Source organism: Euphorbia lathyris, chromosome 4, assembly GCF_963576675.1.
Source record: "Euphorbia lathyris chromosome 4, ddEupLath1.1, whole genome shotgun sequence".
Classification (NCBI taxonomy): Eukaryota; Viridiplantae; Streptophyta; class Magnoliopsida; order Malpighiales; family Euphorbiaceae; genus Euphorbia; species Euphorbia lathyris.
Window position 1 is genome coordinate 44,769,100 of NC_088913.1, and position 17,150 is coordinate 44,786,249.

Below are 17,150 nucleotides of genomic sequence, written 5' to 3' on the forward strand. Positions count from 1 at the left end.
TAGGATTCATTTTGATTTGTTGGCAGTTGACGTAGCATGACGTGGCGTTCCACGTGGAACGACGTTTGTGCCAAATCATCATTCCGTTAGTGTGGGGTATATCTGTAGGGTTGTGACAAGTACAAGGAGATTTTAGTGGGTTTATTTGATACATGGGCATATGTGTTTTTCCGAGAAAACACGAGGGCAAATATGTGTATTAACCCATAAAAGAAACATATTAGTTAGGTGTATTAGATTGGGTTCAGAGAGCATCCCTCTTTCTTTTCTGTCGCTAGAGACTAGAATCTTCTTCGATAGCACAATCATTTTTTTTCACTCAGATCCTAATTCCTGTAAAGCATCTCCAACAACAATCGCCAAACCACTGCGTAGACAAAATTGGCGAGTGAAATAGCGATACAGCTCCTTCAACCCAGTCACATCGTCTCTTTTGCTGATTCAAGTTCGCTCTCTGCTTTGCAATCCAAGGACACACTCTGTTTGGCGATCGACGAGCTTGGACGCAGCAACTTCAATTCCGTTTCAGCTTCAACTTTCCTTCATCTCCTGTTCTGCCGCTTTTGAGGTCTGTTCCATCTCCTATTGCTTTCAATTGAAATAAAGCTGACTTTGGATGTTGGGTTCAGAATATTCCAAGCCTAAATGGGTTCAAGTTGTTAGCTAGATGTTGGGAAATTGGAGAAAGAATGTTTTTCTTCTTCCCAAGTCTTGAGTTCATTATTATGTTTTGCTGAAATTTGAAATTTTAATTTAACATTTCAAGAAAGTTAAGTTTAACTTTGTAATATTTTTTAATATTTTGGAGAGTCATTTGCTAGCTCGCTTTCTGTTTGTTTCTCCAGAAAATTTGGAGTTTTTTCTTACCCTCACTTTTCTTTTATGCTTATATTTACCTTCTTTCAAGTGAGAGCCAACTCTTATCCGTGACGAATTTAATGGTTTTATCAGTCTTGTTAGTTTCCCGAGTTTCAGTTCTGCAAGATCTTGTTCTAACATTCTCTTGCTTATTTCATTTTTTTTTTCTCGGCAACCAAACAGTGTGCTTTGGGCTTTCATTGGAGCTCATTGTCCTTAAGCTCTACCATTTGCGTTGGGTTATAATTTAGTATGGATTGATTGATTTATATAGTAATTGAAGTTTCAACATTTTGGCCCGGTTACAGAATCCCAGTTTGTAGCCACTTCTTTGGGTGATGGAGGATTCTCAAGAGCAGCAAAGTCAACAGATCGGTAATTGTTACTGTTATTAGGAACTTCTTTAGAGATAATGAATGGGGTTTAGTAGTGATCAGCATGAGCAAGGATTGTCAATTTTTCTTTTATTTATCAGTTAATGCAATATAATTAGATTCTTCAATCTCAATATATGATAAGGTGAATTAGAATACATATGGAGGAAAGTTTGATCGGTTGTACTCATAAATGATTTAAGCCATAGTAGGTTGCTTCAACATAGCTTTAATTCAAAAATGCATATTGGCTTTTTGTTTGGATAAACTTATTTGCAAGAATTGAATTTAATTCGTATGTGATTTTTAATTACCTCAGTAAGCTTATTTTCTAATAAAATGATCGAATTCTTTTATTTTACCCCAACAAGGATTTTTTACCAAAAAAGAACTAGTCAGCGAAAACTGGTCTGTTGCATATTCCTATTAGCTCTGTATTTTTAGCCAGTTCACTACTTTATCTAATTGGGTAATGACTTATGCTACTTCCCCCTACGTTTGTTTTTCTCTTTTCCTTCAAATTAGATCTTGGATAACCTGTTTGATAATTTCTTCCGGAGTTATAGTGTTATGTTTAAAACAAAATAGCTACTGCTGTTTTGCAGGCCAAGATGATGAAAGTGAAATAGTTATGGGAAGTTCTTTTGTACATGGTGATCCATCTCAGATTGGTGATGGTCCTCCAAAAGTTGATTCTGAACTGGAAAGCCTTCATGACAAAGTTACAAAACAAATCATTAAGGAAGGACATGGCCAAAAGCCGTCAAAATATTCGACATGCTTCTGTAAGTGCCAAGAAGCTTTTATTGGTGGTTCTGCACACAAATATATTACCGTATTATTTTATATAGATTTTTTGCCACTCTTGCAAATATACAGATCTTTATATTCCTAGGAGTAGATGCATACAATCATATATGTAACTTTTTGTTTGAGGTAGACATTTCAGTGTACTGATGATAGTTTATATTTTCAAGTCATCAAAATCTTAATTGAAATTGATCTACAAGGCTGAAACGAATCAAGGAATCAAAATTTAGAAACCAAGGTCGATGTCTTGCCCATCTATTATCTTAGAGTATGTTAAGTTCTATTCTCTGGTTTGGCTTGTATGTTGTGCTCATGTTGTTTTCTGATGTAAAGTTCAGTATGATTTCTATGTTATATTGATCTGTCCCTGTATTTTTGCAATAGTGCACTACAAAGCATGGACTGAAAGTACTCAACACAAATTTGAAGATACATGGCACGAGCAACGCCCAGTTGAAATGGTTTTAGGAAAAGGTATATACCTATTTTGTTCTATTTTGGATATCTTTCTGTTATTTCAATAACCTGTAAATCTCTTCTCCTATCTTCTTTAGCTTGTGTTTAATTTATGAGCACATTTTGCTTTATCTGTCATCCTTTACTGTCTTGCAACCTATGACACAAACTTACACAATATACGATAGCCCTTTAGAATGATATCTATTTATGTATGCATGCATGTAATATGGGGTTGACTGAGTTCAATAGTTGAGAAATGTATGAAAGGCTTTTTAGCATACCTCAAAACTTGTCCAATGGAAATTTAATGGAAGAAGGTGGTTATATGGTTTAAAGTGGTACTGTGACATAGAAGCATAAACATTCTTATAGGGCCTCTTTTTAAGTCTGTAACCACATTGCTTTGCTGCTTGGTTTATGCTGTTGTATGCATCCTTAAAAATTGATGGTTATTGATTTAACAGAGAAGAAAGAAATGGCGGGTTTAGCTGTTGGTGTATCTGGCATGAAGGCAGGTGAACGTTCCCTCTTACATGTGGGACGGGAATTGGGTTATGGGAAGGAAGGAAACTTTTCGTTCCCAAATGTTCCACCAATGGCAGACATTATATATGAAGTTGAACTTATTGGGTTTGATGAAACTAAAGAAGTAAGCTATGAAAACAGTTTTAGATCTTCTGTACTTCCAATCCAGTAATGTTAGCCATATTCATGCGCTGGGCAATAAAAGCTATCTATATGTGAGTTGCATTGTAGGGTAAAGCACGTGGTGACATGACAGTTGAAGAAAGGATCGGAGCTGCAGATAGAAGAAAAATGGATGGAAATGCATTGTTTAAAGAGGAAAAACTTGAGGAGGCCATGCAACAATATGAAATGGTTATACACTTCAGGCACACCTTTGGCTTGTAATTTTATTCTATTTAGTGTATATTCTTCTTGACAAGTTCTGGTGACTTGTCTCCATGTTAGGCCATTGCATACTTGAATGATGACTTCATGTTCCAACTATTTGGCAAATACCGAGACATGGCACTGGCAGTGAAAAATCCATGCCACCTTAACATGGCAGCATGTCTGATAAAGCTAAAACACTACGATGAAGCCATCGTGCAATGCGGTATTGTAAGTATAGTGCATCTCATGTCTTTACTTCTTACAGGTGTTCAAGGATTTAGCGTTTTCACAATTCTGTGAAAAATGGTACAAGCTGGAGAACGCCTTATGTTGTAGTATGACCAATGTGAACATAGCTAGTTGTATTAGAAAAATTTTAGGAGCAATTATAGGGATTAGTATATTTTCCCACTTTCTATCCTCATTATTGCATATAAACTATCTTTAAATATATAAAATGGAGTAGTTTCCTCCCAAACTAATATGGTATCAGAGCCTTATTGAGCTTCTGGGTTTCAAGTCTGTCCTAGAGAGCAGCCACTTTTGAGTCTGGCCCAGGGAGCATCTACTCTATCTCTACTATTCTGGAGTTCTGTTTTTTTTTCTTTTTCTTTTTTTACCTCCACCCTTGGAAGTTGACTGGATTCTCGCTCGGTATGTGGTGGCATGTCCAACATATTCTTGGACTCCGATCACTTTTTCTAGGCTTTTCCCTCCTCCAGCGATAATCTTAAGTTGGTTTTTTTTCTTGGGTTGCCAACGTTATACTCCTTCATGTGTGGGTTGCTGCTCCTTTGCTTTTGCTGATTTCTTCTTGGGTACTATACTTTCTTCCCTCTCTTCACAATGGTGATTTCTTCCTGCTACTTGGTTCTTCTTAGTGAGCAGCTTTGTGGGTAAAGTTCATTTTTGGATTTTATCATTTTTACTTCAATGGCAGACTGTTCAAGTTTGGAAAGTCATCCTCCCTGTTGTCTTGGGCAATATAAATAATTCAGTGACTTATTCTTCAGCAGCCACTTCATCTAGTGTCCGATTACTTCTTTTGGTCCCATGTCACCTAACAACTAGTTTATGTTTTTACAAATGATTATCCGGGTTACATATATCTATAACAAGCTAGACATGATTGTTATCTTTGCTCAGTTTCTTTGCCCAGTTTGAAGGGGAGTGTTATAGTATGAACAAATGAAAATAGCTAGTTGTAATAAAAGAATTTTAGGAGCAATTATAGAGATTAGTATATATTTGTTCACTTGCTATCTCATTCTTGTATATAAACTCCTTATCTTTCAATATATTTAATGAAGGAGTTTTCTCTCAAATTGATACCTTCAAACCTTTACTCATTTCCATTGAAACATCATCAAAACTAAATGAAAGTTATAGTAGAATTTAATGTCATCAGGTACAAATTAAGGGCTATAGTTACACTTCCGCAGGAAGCTTAGTCGTGGAGATCATAAGTGCTCCGATAATCATGTTCAAGGATGTAGACTGAGTTGCATTGCTATAGATCCTTATGCTCCTTTGATTTTGTATGGTTGTGAGTAGTTTAACTGAGGAATCATTTGGGTAATGGTATAACAGGTATTAGCTGAGGATGAAAACAATGCCAAAGCACTGTTTAGAAGAGGGAAGGCGAAAGCAGAACTCGGGCAATCAGATGATGCCAGGGAAGATTTCATCAAGGCACGTAAATATGCACCTGATGACAAGGCAATTTTGAGGGAGCTACGCATGCTTGATCAACATGATAAGGCTGTATATCAAAAGCAAAAGGAACTATATAAAGGAATTTTTGGAGCGCCAGCGAAGGCAGAACCCAAGCAAAGTAATTTACTGATCCGTGTTTGGTTATGGATGCTATCACTAATCTACCACCTTTTCAGGCATGAAAGACACAAATCTGACTAATTAGAGACTAGTTCAATTTGACAGAAAAGTGATGATAGTCTGAGTGTGATTGTAACTGAAGTTTTAGATCCTTGAGGTGTTCAATTCTCCCTTGTCAGCTTTGAAACTCCAGCAGAATCATTTTGTGAATTTTTGGTGAGAGAGGTCATGTCTATTGCTTTAGATTTAATTCAACTCAAACTTGATCAGTTGATCTACTGTTAAAAAAAAGGGAAACACTTTACTTTGAGTTCTGATGTACTGAGATAATTTTACTCTTAATAATACAATACTCTACTTGAATTCAATAATGGTTGATTTTGTATTCATAATAATGCAATTTAAAGAGTGAGAAATCTAAAAAAGAATGAAAAAGTAGGTGTTTCCATTCCATGACATGAGATAGATCTACCAAGAATGTTTGAGGTAGGAATTCCAAGCACAATAAGCACAAACAAGCTGTTGAGAAATATAGACATAAACAGCGAATGAAAAGCTCATCAAAACCACATCTTTCCAATCTCCGTTCTGTTTAGAATTATTATCCTTCAATCCTTTCCCAATTTTCTCCGTTTCCCTAACCACAATCAATTTCTTCTTCATCATCTTCTCTTGTTTCTTTTCCTTTCCTCTTTCGCAACATACAATTCTTGAGCAGTACTTTCTTGATTTCAATCTTTGAATTGGATTCATCTGCAGAAAATAAGAAGAAGAAAAATGCCCATATGCGAGAGCTTCCATTGCCATTGGAAGAGATGAGATAGGAAAGAAGAAAGATACAACAACCAACAATAAACTATCTTTAATGTTTGCCTTTCATTTTTTTTGGATAAGAAACTAGGCCCAATTGACTTCTACATATATATCTATGATTAATACATCACAACCCCCTTCAACTTGGTAAAAATATAAACAACAAAATTGGCCCCTCGTTAGTCTTTTGAATTGGAACGGCTCTAATATTTTAGAGATAAAAAATTTCGTACTTTTTTTTTTCCACAAATCTAAATTTAATATATATATATATATATATATATATATATATATAAACCTAATTAATATTAACTTGGATTAAAAAAGTGAAATAAAAGATCAAACACTTAAAGCAATTTACAATGAATAACTTCAAACATTTAAAGCAATTTACAATGAATAAAGCAGTTAGCAACTATATTACTGTGAGATAATATACTAGTTCTATGGTTATTAAGGAAGAATAAATTTAGTCTCCACGTCTAAAGTAGTGTAATCTTAAGGCTAACGTTTACCAGATGATACAATTTTAAGCATCATTAATGAAAGATGAGTTTTCTTTCATCAAATTTCATGTTCTTATTACACTCCAACATTCAACATTCACTACGGAATAAGGGTTAAAATTGTGCATCTTCTGTTATTGAAAAACCCATGTTTTGTTAATGAGGTTTGAAAATTGCATCTTTTGGTAAATGCAAAGCTTAAGATTTTGATGTTTTGTATGGTGAGGATAAATCCGCTCTCCCCTAATAAATATAGTGATAAATTTGCAACTTATCTATATTATTAGGGTAATTAATTTATTAGTCCCTATATTTTGACAAAACACACTGTTTAGTCCCTATATTTTCAAAAACTCAATGTAAAGTCCCTAACGTTTTTCTCGGTGAACTGTTTAGTCCCTGCTGTTAAACTCTCATGAAGATTCTGTTAGTCAATTTGGATTTGCGTTCTTCTTTTCCTTTATTTTCATTTTCTTTAAACTCTAATGCATCTGAAATCAACTTTGAGTGTTCTCTTCTTGATTTTTTTCTTAATCGTTTAAATTCGTAAGCATTGAGTCTGTTCTTTTTCTTGTTCTCCATACAAATAGCTTCTTCTTCTAAATTGGATTTCCTCTTCTGAAGTTTGAAGGTAAATAGTAAAAGATAATTTAGTCATTTCTGAAGTCATAAACGGTAAAAAATTTAACAAACAGACGGAATGACTAAACAGTTCACTGCGAAAAAGGTTAGAGACCTTACCATGTGTTTTTGAAAATACAGGGACTAAACAGTGTGTTTTGTCAAAATATAGGGACTAATAAATTAATTACCCATATTATTATTAAGAGATAAGTTGTGAAATAAATTTTAGATGCACTTGTAATTATTCTATTGTAATTGAAATAAGTTTTGAATTTAAAAAAAAAATGGGTTGAAAGCCTCAGACGAATACCCAAACCGGCTCCCCTAGAGTCGGCTCTGTCTCTGAACTTATTTAAAGTGACCTATTGATGAACCAAATTTGTTTAAAGTGGGTTGGGGGGTTAATCCTCCAAAAGGAGGCTATTTTTATAAATTATTACATAAAAAGGTGCAGATAAAAAAATAATCCCCCAAAGGAATGTTTACGGCGCCTGGTGCGCCGTAATGGTGAAAAGGGAAGAAATCTCTTATTATTTTCCTTTTTAGTGAGAAGAGACTTCTCATCTTCACGGGTCTTTTGACCCGCGAAGATAGCCCTTCCTCTCTTGAAAGGGAGAAGGAAGTTCAATGGCAGATTGCATTTAATTTTCTTTCTTAAGGAGGTATGTGTAAACTTTTTTTATTATTATTATTTTAATTCAATTAAGTTTCTTTCTTTTCTCTTTTAATGTATGTTATGTGTTAGTTATTTTTTTAAATTAATTTGGTTAAGTTTACATAAATGATTATGTAAAAATCATTTAATTAGAAAATATATTAGTTTTCTTAAATATATATATCAATTGACTTAATATGCTAATTTTGTTTAGATTTTTTTTTTTGTAAAGTTGTATTTTGGGTGTTCGCGTGGTGTTGATAAGGTAATCCCCTATCTCCCATCCTATTCAGTTTGGCGGAAGACTTTCTTAGTCGATTGCTTCATTCGGCAGTAGCTGCTGGTCGATTATACCTTATGCTTTATACTTGCCACTCACCCTTTCCCACTCATCTATTGTATGCGGATGATGTACTTTTGTTCTGTAAAGCGTCTCGTAAAAATATTCCACAATTCATAGTAACTTCACCAGTTTTGGGACTATCTTTGGGCAGTGTGTTAATTGGTCTAAATCGGAAGCTTATTACAGGGCTTCAATGAATTCTATTCGAGCTTCGACTTTGGCCTCCCTCACTGGGTTTCGTTTAGGCCCAAGTTCCTTTGTTTCAGGCTGCCCTTCATGCCTCTCACCTTATGCCCATTGCAGATAAAATTGCAGCAAATTTCTTAAATTGGAAGGGTTCTGCTTTATTTATGGATGGGAGGGTGGCCCTGGTTAATTCGGTATTGGTAAGTTCTTTTATCCACTCTTTCACTGTGTATAAATGGCATATCCCTGTGCTTAAACGACTCAATCGATATATAAGGAACTTTATTTGGACTAGTTATATTGACCGTGAAAAACTTGTCATGGTTCCTTGGAATATTTGTTGTCTGCCTATAAAATATGGTGGGTTGAGCATTAAAAATATTTGCATTTTTAACTCGGTTATGTTGGGGAAACTCGCTTGGAGTAGTATTTCGAGCTCGGGATGGATTCCGTCTCTTTTGCGGAATCAGTTTCTTTAGATCAGCGGGTTGCCAAAAGCCTCGCTAATTAATTCCTCGATTTGGAACTCCATTAAGCTCATTTACTTGGGGCTTCTTGACAAGAGTTTGTGGTTAATTGGGGAGAATTCGACTCTTAATTTTTACACCAACCGTTGGATTGTCCTTACCGTGGGTGATCAAATCGGGATGCCTATTTCGACTCAGTGTTATATCACTGACATAGTGAATGACTTTTTAGATGTTTGCTGGACCTTGCCTCTTTCTTTTCCGCCTTCTACTGCTTCCCTGATACAGTCAGTGAGCAAAGGCGGAGAGTCTTTGAATTTTTGCATCTGGACAACCGTTGCATCATGTAAGTTTTCTATACGTGTTTTTTTTTTATCTCGCTAATATTGGTACTCTTCAGCTTTCGGATTGGACTCCTGCCATATGGCGTTTATTCATTCCTCAGTCCAGATCCTTGTTATGTTAGCGAGCAGCTTTAGTTTTTTTTACCAACGTTAGATCAACTTCAAATTCGTGGTATGGTGTTGGCCTCTCGTTGCGCAATATGCAAAAATGATTATGAAAGCATTAATCATATTTTTCTTCTTTGTCCTGTCTATGTCTCTTTATAGACAACTGTTTCTTCTCCATTTAGTGAGTTGTTCATCTTTCAGGTTCGGTTTTTGACCAATTTATTCCGCTCTTCGTATTACTATGAGCTCCCAACTTCAGAGCCTTTGGATTGCGGCTATTGTTAATTGTTTTTGGCTTATCTGGCGGCTGAGAAACAAAGCTATTTTTTATGACGAGCCTCCTAATATTCATTTAGCTCTTTGTTTTCTTTGGCAAAGTCTTTGTGAAGCAAATTTTTTAAACTTGGGAACTATGGTCAACACGATTCCGGAGCGACATGTTTTTTCTGAGTTTAGGTTGCAGGGCTGACTTCTACAGACGCCACGCATTCTGTCTGTTATTTGGTTACCATTTGGCGTAGGTTGGATGAAAGTTAATACTGATGGCTCTGTTTTGGGTACTCCTGGTTCCAGGTGTTTTGGTGGCCTTTTCAGAAATCATAGGGGTTTCCCTCATGGTGCGTTTGCTTTCCCTCTGCCTAACATTTTTGTGCATCTTGCTGAGTTGCGAGCTGCAATTATGGCAATCCATATTGCTTGGGATCAAAATTGGCATAAGCTTTGGTTGGAATGCGATTCAACTTATGTTGTGGATTTGTTCCGGTCTCGTTCTTTAAATGTCCCTTGGGCTATTCGAAAAGATTGGGTTCAGTGTTTGAATTGGGTTTCATCCATAACTCTTTTTGTCTCTCATATTTATCGTGAAGATAATGTCGATGTTGATGCTCTGGCCCGCATTGCGCAACAAAGCTCTTCTTTTCTATGGTGGCCTACCTTTTGTAATTCTTTCATTTCGGAAGACTTTTCCAGAACTGAGCATTTTTTCTTTTGTTAAATTCTGCTTTATACCTTCTTTTTTTATTTTAATATATTTTTGGGCCGATAGTGCCCCATTTTAATAAAAAAATTATAGTTTTTAATAAACTCTAGTTTTTTTAGAATATCTCTTTATTGACTTAATATTATAAATTTTTATAATTATGTTTAGAATTTTTTTTATATGTTAGTATAATTTTATATATTTTATGGTTGATATTCTGTATGCAAAGATATTCCTAACTAGTTTGAATGTTGATAATACTAACTAACATTTTTTTTTCTTATTTGTAGTTGAATCTATAAGAGTGACAAAAATTTAGGCACGTTTCATAAACTTGGGTTTTTAATTCAGTATTGTTTTATGAAAAATTTAGTTAAAATTAATATTATAAACATATATAGAGTACAAGTATAGTAATTAATATTACAAATAATATGTTCATACCCAGTAAAGTTAATTGTTTCGCGTCTTGTGCATGCTGTGATAATTAACAAATCAAGACTATGGTTACGAGACTTTAATATAAATTAGAAACCCCTTAATTTACAAAAATTTATTCTTTGGGTTGTCTTATCTTTCCCTTCGATCTCAATCATTACCGAAGGGTGAGGTTCATTGACTCCAAATGGTCCGGACCATCTACTCTTGAGTTTGCCAAGAAAGAGCTTCAATATGGAATTGTATAGAAGTACTTGGTCTCCTTTTTGAAAGGTTTTCTTCTGTACTTTCTTATCATGCAACCTTTTTGTCATTTCCTTGTAAAGTTTGGCATTCTCATAAGAGTTGTATCTGAGCTCATCTAGCTCGTGCAGCTGTGCCAAATGAAGGTCACCTGAAAGTTTAAGATCAAAGTTCAGATATTTCAATGCCTAATAAGCTTTATGTTCAAGTTCAACTAGTAAGTGACAAGATTTTCCAAAAATCAAACGGTAGGGTGACAATCCTATGGGAGTTTTAAAGGATGTTCTGTATGCCTAAAGAGCATCATCTAGCCTCCAACTCCAATCTTTTCTAGTATTCCCTACCATTTTCTCAAGAATACATTTCAGCTCTCTATTTGACACTTCTACTTGCCCACTCGTCTAAGGTGGTAAGGTGTTGCAACCCTATGAGCTACGCCATACGTTTGAAGCAACGTGTCAAATTGTTTATTTCAAAAGTGGGATCCCTCATCGCCGATGATAGCTCGGGGGTGCCAAATCTTGTAAAAATATTCTTTTTCAGAGATTTTGTCACTACTCAAGCATCGTTCATGGGCAATGCTACTGCTTCTACCCATTTTGAGACATAATCAACTGCAACAAGGATATATTGGTTGTTATGTGACTTAGGGAAATGTCCCATAAAGTTTATGACCCAAACATCAAAAAGCTCACAAACGAGTATTCCTTGCTGAAGCATTTCATTTTTCCTAGAGCTATTTCCTGCTCTCTGACATGCATAACAACATTTAATAAAAGTTACAACATCGCTATGCATTTGTGGCCACCAGAATCCACATTGTAGGATTTTGGCCAATATCCTATCTAGCCCAAAATGGCCACCTGGTTCTCTAGAATGACACATGTTTATTACTGATTCTACTTCTTCCTCAGGTATACATCTTCTAGCCATGCCATCCATACATAATCTAAACAAATATGGCTCCTCCCAAAAATAATTCTTGCTTTCAAACAAGAACTTACGTCTTTTATTTATATTGAGATTAGGTGGAAGGATATTACCGATTTTGTAGTTCGCAATGTCTGCAAACCATGGGAGAGATTTTACCGAATACATTGTTTCATCTGGAAATACCTCATTGATCTCTTCATGCTTTGTCGATTGTTGTTCCATGTCTAACCGGGACAGGTGATCCGCTATCACATTCTCTACTCCCTTTTTATCTTTAATCACAATGTCAAATTCTTGGAGTAGGAGAATCCAGTGGATCAGCCTTGGCTTTGCATCTTATTTGCTTATTAATCATTTCAAAGCTGCATGGTCAGTAAAAACAATCACTTTATATAGAACTAAGTAAGACATGAACTTATCAAAGACAAAAACAACCGCTAGCAATTCTTTTTCAGTTATAGAGTAGTTCCATTGTGCTTCATTCGAAGTTTTGCTAGCATAGGATATGGGGAAGAAAAGTTTGTCCACCCGCTGCCCAAGATAGGCACCTACAACTAGATCACTAGCATCACACATCAACTCATAGGGATGGGGCCAATTCGGGCTTACCATCACAGGTGCATCAATTAATTTATTTTTTAGTAGTTCAAAAGCATCAAAACATTCCTTTGTGAAATTAAAATCAGCATCTTTAAGCAACAATTGAGTGAGGGGTTTAGTGATTTTAGAAAAATCTTTTATGAATCGCCTATAAAGCCCTACATGTCCCAAAAAACTCCTAACCAATTTTACATTAGTAAGTGGAGGCAATTATTTAATCACTTCAATTTTTGTCGGATCAACCTCAATCCCTTTTCCTGACACCTTGTGTTCTAACACTATGCAATCCCGGACAATAAACTGACACTTTTCCCAATTAAGTGCAAGGTTTGTGACTTCACAACATTCTAAAACACAGTCTAAATTGCTAAGACACTGGTCAAATGATGGCCCTACAACATTGAAATCTTCTATGAAAATTTTCATGAACTCCTCAATCATATCAGAAAATATTGCCATCATGCAACGTTGGAATGTGGCAGGGGTATTACAAAGTCTGAAGGGCATCTGCATATATGCAAAAGTCCCATAGGAACAAGCGAATGTGGTTTTCTCTTGGTCCAAAGGGTCTAGAGGAATTTGCACATAGTCGGACATCCCATCAAGAGTACAAAAGAACTCATGTCCTGCCAATCGTTCCAACATTTGATCAATAAATGGTAAAGGGAGTGGTCCTTACAGGTGGCTTCATTTAATTTTCTATAGTCTATGCATACACGCCAATCGTGACTTTCCAAGTTGGGATTAATTCCTCTTTTTCATTTTCCATTACCATTGTTCCTCGTTTCTTAGGCACACATTGTACCAGACTTACCCGCTGACTATCATAGATTGGAAAGATAATACATGAGTCGGTGAGTTTTATAACCTCGGCTTTCACTACCTTCTTCATGTTAGGGTTGAGTCGGTGTTATCGTCGTGATTTATAGCATTTTATGTACTTAATTAATACGTTTTTAGTGATATTTTGATAAGTTTTAATAATGGTTTTTGTATATTTTCTTCATTTTATGTATCTAAGTCATTTTGTTTGTTTTTCAAGCACTTTCGCAAGGTTTTCGGCACAAATAACTAAAGTGAGGGCTTAAGGCGAGAACTCGGGAGTAAAATGGAGTGAAAAAATGAGTTTTTAGTGATTTTTCATATGCATCTCGTCGAGATGCACAAGCATCTCATCGACATGGAGCTGGCAATAATACAGGTCTAATTGTTCACACTAGGACAAATTTGATATATTTTCATATTTTCATCATATCTCCCTCATACGGACTCGGATTGAGGTGATTCAAAATGCGTTGGAAAGTCTAAGATAAATATGTACAAATAACTAATGATAATCTTCTCCAAATTCGAAGTGTAACAGGTCCAGAAAAGTATCCCAAGTTGATAAACATGTTGAAGCCTATGATTCCTTTCCCACCTTTACTCATTTCAACTCCTAAATTGTCAAAGTCTTCCACCACCCTATTTAAAGCTGAGTATGGAAGATTAAGGAGTTATGTGACATAAGGAGACTTGGTCTTTGGAAGCATTTGTGCCATTTTACTATAAAAGGAGACCTTGGGAGCCATTTGAAGACACACCAAGCTTAAGCTATATTCCTCCATTTATAATGTTATTTTGTTGATTCTTCTCCTTAAGAATCAGTTGTTTGTGTTGTTGTAACAGTTACGTTCACATGGACCTTGATGACCACGTTAATTTGGTCATTCACCGTTAGATCTAGGTGGATTAAAATCCTAAGGTGGAGATTCAAAACATCCTAGGGCTTATATTTAATCCGCCTAGATCTAACGGTGAATGACCAAATTTATGTGGTCATTAGGTCCATGTGAACGCAACTGGTTGTTGTAATTGTTGTTATTGTTCTCAAAGTGTTGTTTGTGCAAAAGTTCATCTAATAAAAGTAAGTTTTAAGTTACCGAAGAAGTTCGTTCGGCAATGGTCATTACAGTTTCTTCTAAACTTCAATCTCTTTTATTACTATGAGCTCCATTATCTATCTTTCTAATGTGTGTTTTAATCTATTCATGGGCTAAAACCCCTTTAACTAAGGCTAAAAGTGGATCGTAACCTTAATTATGTGGTAATTACGTTTAACCTATTTAAGCTATGTTTTTATCCTTTTTGAGAACTAACTTATGATTCTTAATGCTTGTAGGAGATGGACCAAATACCTACTTGAATATAATTAATCGTTTATATTGACCGTGATTAAATTAATTAATCGAAATTCATAAGTTGGGCCTAATGACCATTTAGTGTGGCTTATTGGTTTTCCAAGGTTTTTCATGAATCTTATTACAAATCTTCGATTTATTACTTGAGCTGGACCAAGGGAAAGTAATAAATCGAAGGTTTGGAACTAAGACAACTTAATGCTTCTTTGGATTAATTAGTTGAGCCGGACCAAGGGAAAGCAATTAATCGAAAGTTTAGAACTAATTACTCGAGCGGTTTTTCTTGAATCTTAAGTAATCACTTTAGCCAGACCAAGGTAAAGTAGGTTAAAAAGGTTTAGATTAATAAAACTTAATGCTTCTCTAGATTAATTACTTGATCCGGGCCAAGGGAAAGTAATTAATCGAGAGTTTAGAGCGAATCTCGAGAATCTATTAGTTAATAAGAAAAATCGTCATCTTAAAAAGGATAAAACAATTTAAAAGGGGTTAAGTGTTATTACCAAGCAAAGAGGTTAAGTGAAGCTAGAAGCCTTGGTTTCTTTCATTATAAGTATTCTCTCACCTAATTTTGTACAATTTTCAATTCACTTCTTAATTTAAGTCTTAACTTGGTTGTCCAACAAACTCTACCTTTTGATTGTTTAAATAATAGATAGTAAGCAAAAAGATTAGTACTTATAATCACCATCCTCGTGGGAACTATACTCTATTTTCACTTTATTACTTGATACACGACTAAAGTATACTTGCCTTCACATGCACATATACGTAAAACGTGGATCAAGTTTTTGGCGCCGTTGCCGGGGATGGTTGAGTTGTACTATTAATCTAGTCGAACTTCTATTAATTTAAACGTTTTTTTTGTAAATATTTTGATCTTTTTCTTCACCCTTTTTTTTAATGATTCTTTTTCTTCACCCTTTTTTTTAATGATTCTTTTGTAGGGAGATGATGATGAATGATTTTTCATGGAGAATACATTCGCCAACAGAAAAAGTTTTCAACTCATTTTACTCAAACTGGAAGGACGAACCTGAAAATTCATGGTTCGAATATCAATATGATGGTCCAAATTCACCACGAAATATCTACGATGAAGAAAAGAATATTGAGGAACTAATGATTGATTTTATTTCTTCAAAAGAAAATCAACATATTAGTTCTTATACTTTAATAAGAGATATCTGCATTAAACACGGTCTACTAATTGATTTGACTGTAGATAAATCCACTAGAGAGTTTGATTCAAATGATTAAATTGAAGTATTTATTTTAGATGAGCCTCAACATGATAATTTTCTCAATAAATCTTTGGAGCCAATATTGGTGGAGAATAGTGACCATCTAACCAAAGGTGAATAGTTGAAAATTTTAAAATCTACGATAGAGGAGTTCGAGATAACCCCGACTCAAGAAATTTATGTGGTATATGACTTGTCACACGAGTCAAAAAGGGAAAAATCGAAACTCGTGCATAATTTTTTCAAATTATGTCGTGGATTTTGTTAAATTATCTCCAATCTAATAATCCAATGTGCATTTACAAGATTTTTATCAAAGAATTTGGATTCCTTATAGGACTTCATGCGTTCACATAAAAAGGAAGCATAAGTCGAGCTAAACGACTTTAAACTTAGCGCTTGTCGGGAGGCAACCCGATATTTCTAACGTCTTTATTTCAATTTTTTATTTTTATTTTTCTTTTTATTATATATTCATAAAAAATAAATAAATAAGGATATATATATTATTGTTTTTTTTGTTTTATAAAAAAAGAAAAAAATATATATATATATATATAAATAATTAATGATCATATTAATAAGATAAAAAGAAAAGAAAAAAAATACATATATATAATATAACAAAAACCAAATAAAATAAAATAAAATAAAAGAATTACCCATCTCGACAAGATGGGCATGTCTAGAGAGTTTTACTCTCTGGACATGCCATCTCGACGAGATGAATTGCCATCTCATCGAGATGGCTACTTACCCAGGATTATGTATCTTTTCTGTTATTTCTTTTTACTGTTTTCTTCTTTTTTTTTTCTTTCCTTCTTTTTCTTTTCCCTTCCCCCTATTTCCCTATTTTATTCTCACCCTTTTCTTCCTTATTTTGTATCTCTCAAGTCCATCCCTCCCTCCATCTTCGTCGACTTTTTTAGCGAAAACCTCCATTAAAACACCTAATTTTTGCCTCAAATCAACCCTAGACACTCTAATCCTCACAGTTGACTTAGACAAGGAGCCCTTCTATCCTGTACTTTCTGCTTTAGTGTTCGTTTTTATTTCGCGTTTCGGGACTAAACGCTTCACTAATGGGGGATGTGAGTAAATGATAGTACTTTATCTTTACTTTTAGTAATTGTATTTTCGTATGTTTATTTCTTAAATACAATCGTGTGATTGTGTTTTATTTTGCACTTTTATTTTTACTATCTTTTTCTTTGAATTTTTGTTTTCACCATCATTATTTAACTTTTAAATAA

At 34.7% G+C, this 17,150-nt stretch overlaps 2 protein-coding genes across 4 annotated transcripts; one reads left to right on the forward strand and one right to left on the reverse strand.

Annotated features, from left to right (window-relative positions):
- The first annotated feature begins 244 nt into the window (after window positions 1–244).
- Window positions 245–5,544, forward strand: LOC136226323 (peptidyl-prolyl cis-trans isomerase FKBP42). Of its 3 annotated transcripts, XM_066014751.1 has the most exons (8): window positions 246–568; window positions 1,167–1,233; window positions 1,838–2,017; window positions 2,427–2,516; window positions 2,966–3,150; window positions 3,258–3,380; window positions 3,474–3,626; window positions 4,989–5,544. In XM_066014751.1, the coding sequence occupies exons 2-8, from the start codon at window positions 1,197–1,199 to the stop codon at window positions 5,313–5,315; spliced, it is 1,095 nt and encodes a 364-aa protein (XP_065870823.1). In that variant the 5' UTR covers window positions 246–568; window positions 1,167–1,196; the 3' UTR covers window positions 5,316–5,544. The 3 variants fall into 3 exon arrangements, with proteins under 3 accessions (XP_065870824.1, XP_065870823.1, XP_065870825.1); XM_066014752.1 differs by lacking the exon at window positions 1,167–1,233 and having other exon boundaries at window positions 245–568; XM_066014753.1 differs by lacking the exons at window positions 246–568; window positions 1,167–1,233 and adding an exon at window positions 2,210–2,310 and having other exon boundaries at window positions 1,895–2,017.
- Window positions 5,545–5,597: 53 nt separating this feature from the next.
- On the reverse strand, window positions 5,598–6,158 carry LOC136226324 (uncharacterized). Its single transcript, XM_066014754.1, has one exon. It carries the CDS (start codon window positions 6,039–6,041, stop codon window positions 5,703–5,705), a length of 339 nt encoding a protein of 112 aa, XP_065870826.1. The 5' UTR covers window positions 6,042–6,158; the 3' UTR covers window positions 5,598–5,702.
- Window positions 6,159–17,150: the final 10,992 nt, after the last annotated feature.

Excerpts from the sequence above, each read along its gene's own strand:
- LOC136226323 (XM_066014751.1), top strand. The coding sequence starts at position 1,197 with ATGGAGGATTCTCAAGAGCAGCAAAGTCAACAGATCG. Across the intron at positions 3,381-3,473 it reads CCATGCAACAATATGAAATG|GCCATTGCATACTTGAATGA; the intron begins GTTATACACTTC and ends TCTCCATGTTAG. Across the intron at positions 3,627-4,988 it reads CCATCGTGCAATGCGGTATT|GTATTAGCTGAGGATGAAAA; the intron begins GTAAGTATAGTG and ends ATGGTATAACAG.
- LOC136226324 (XM_066014754.1), bottom strand. The coding sequence starts at position 6,041 with ATGGCAATGGAAGCTCTCGCATATGGGCATTTTTCTTCTTCTTATTTT.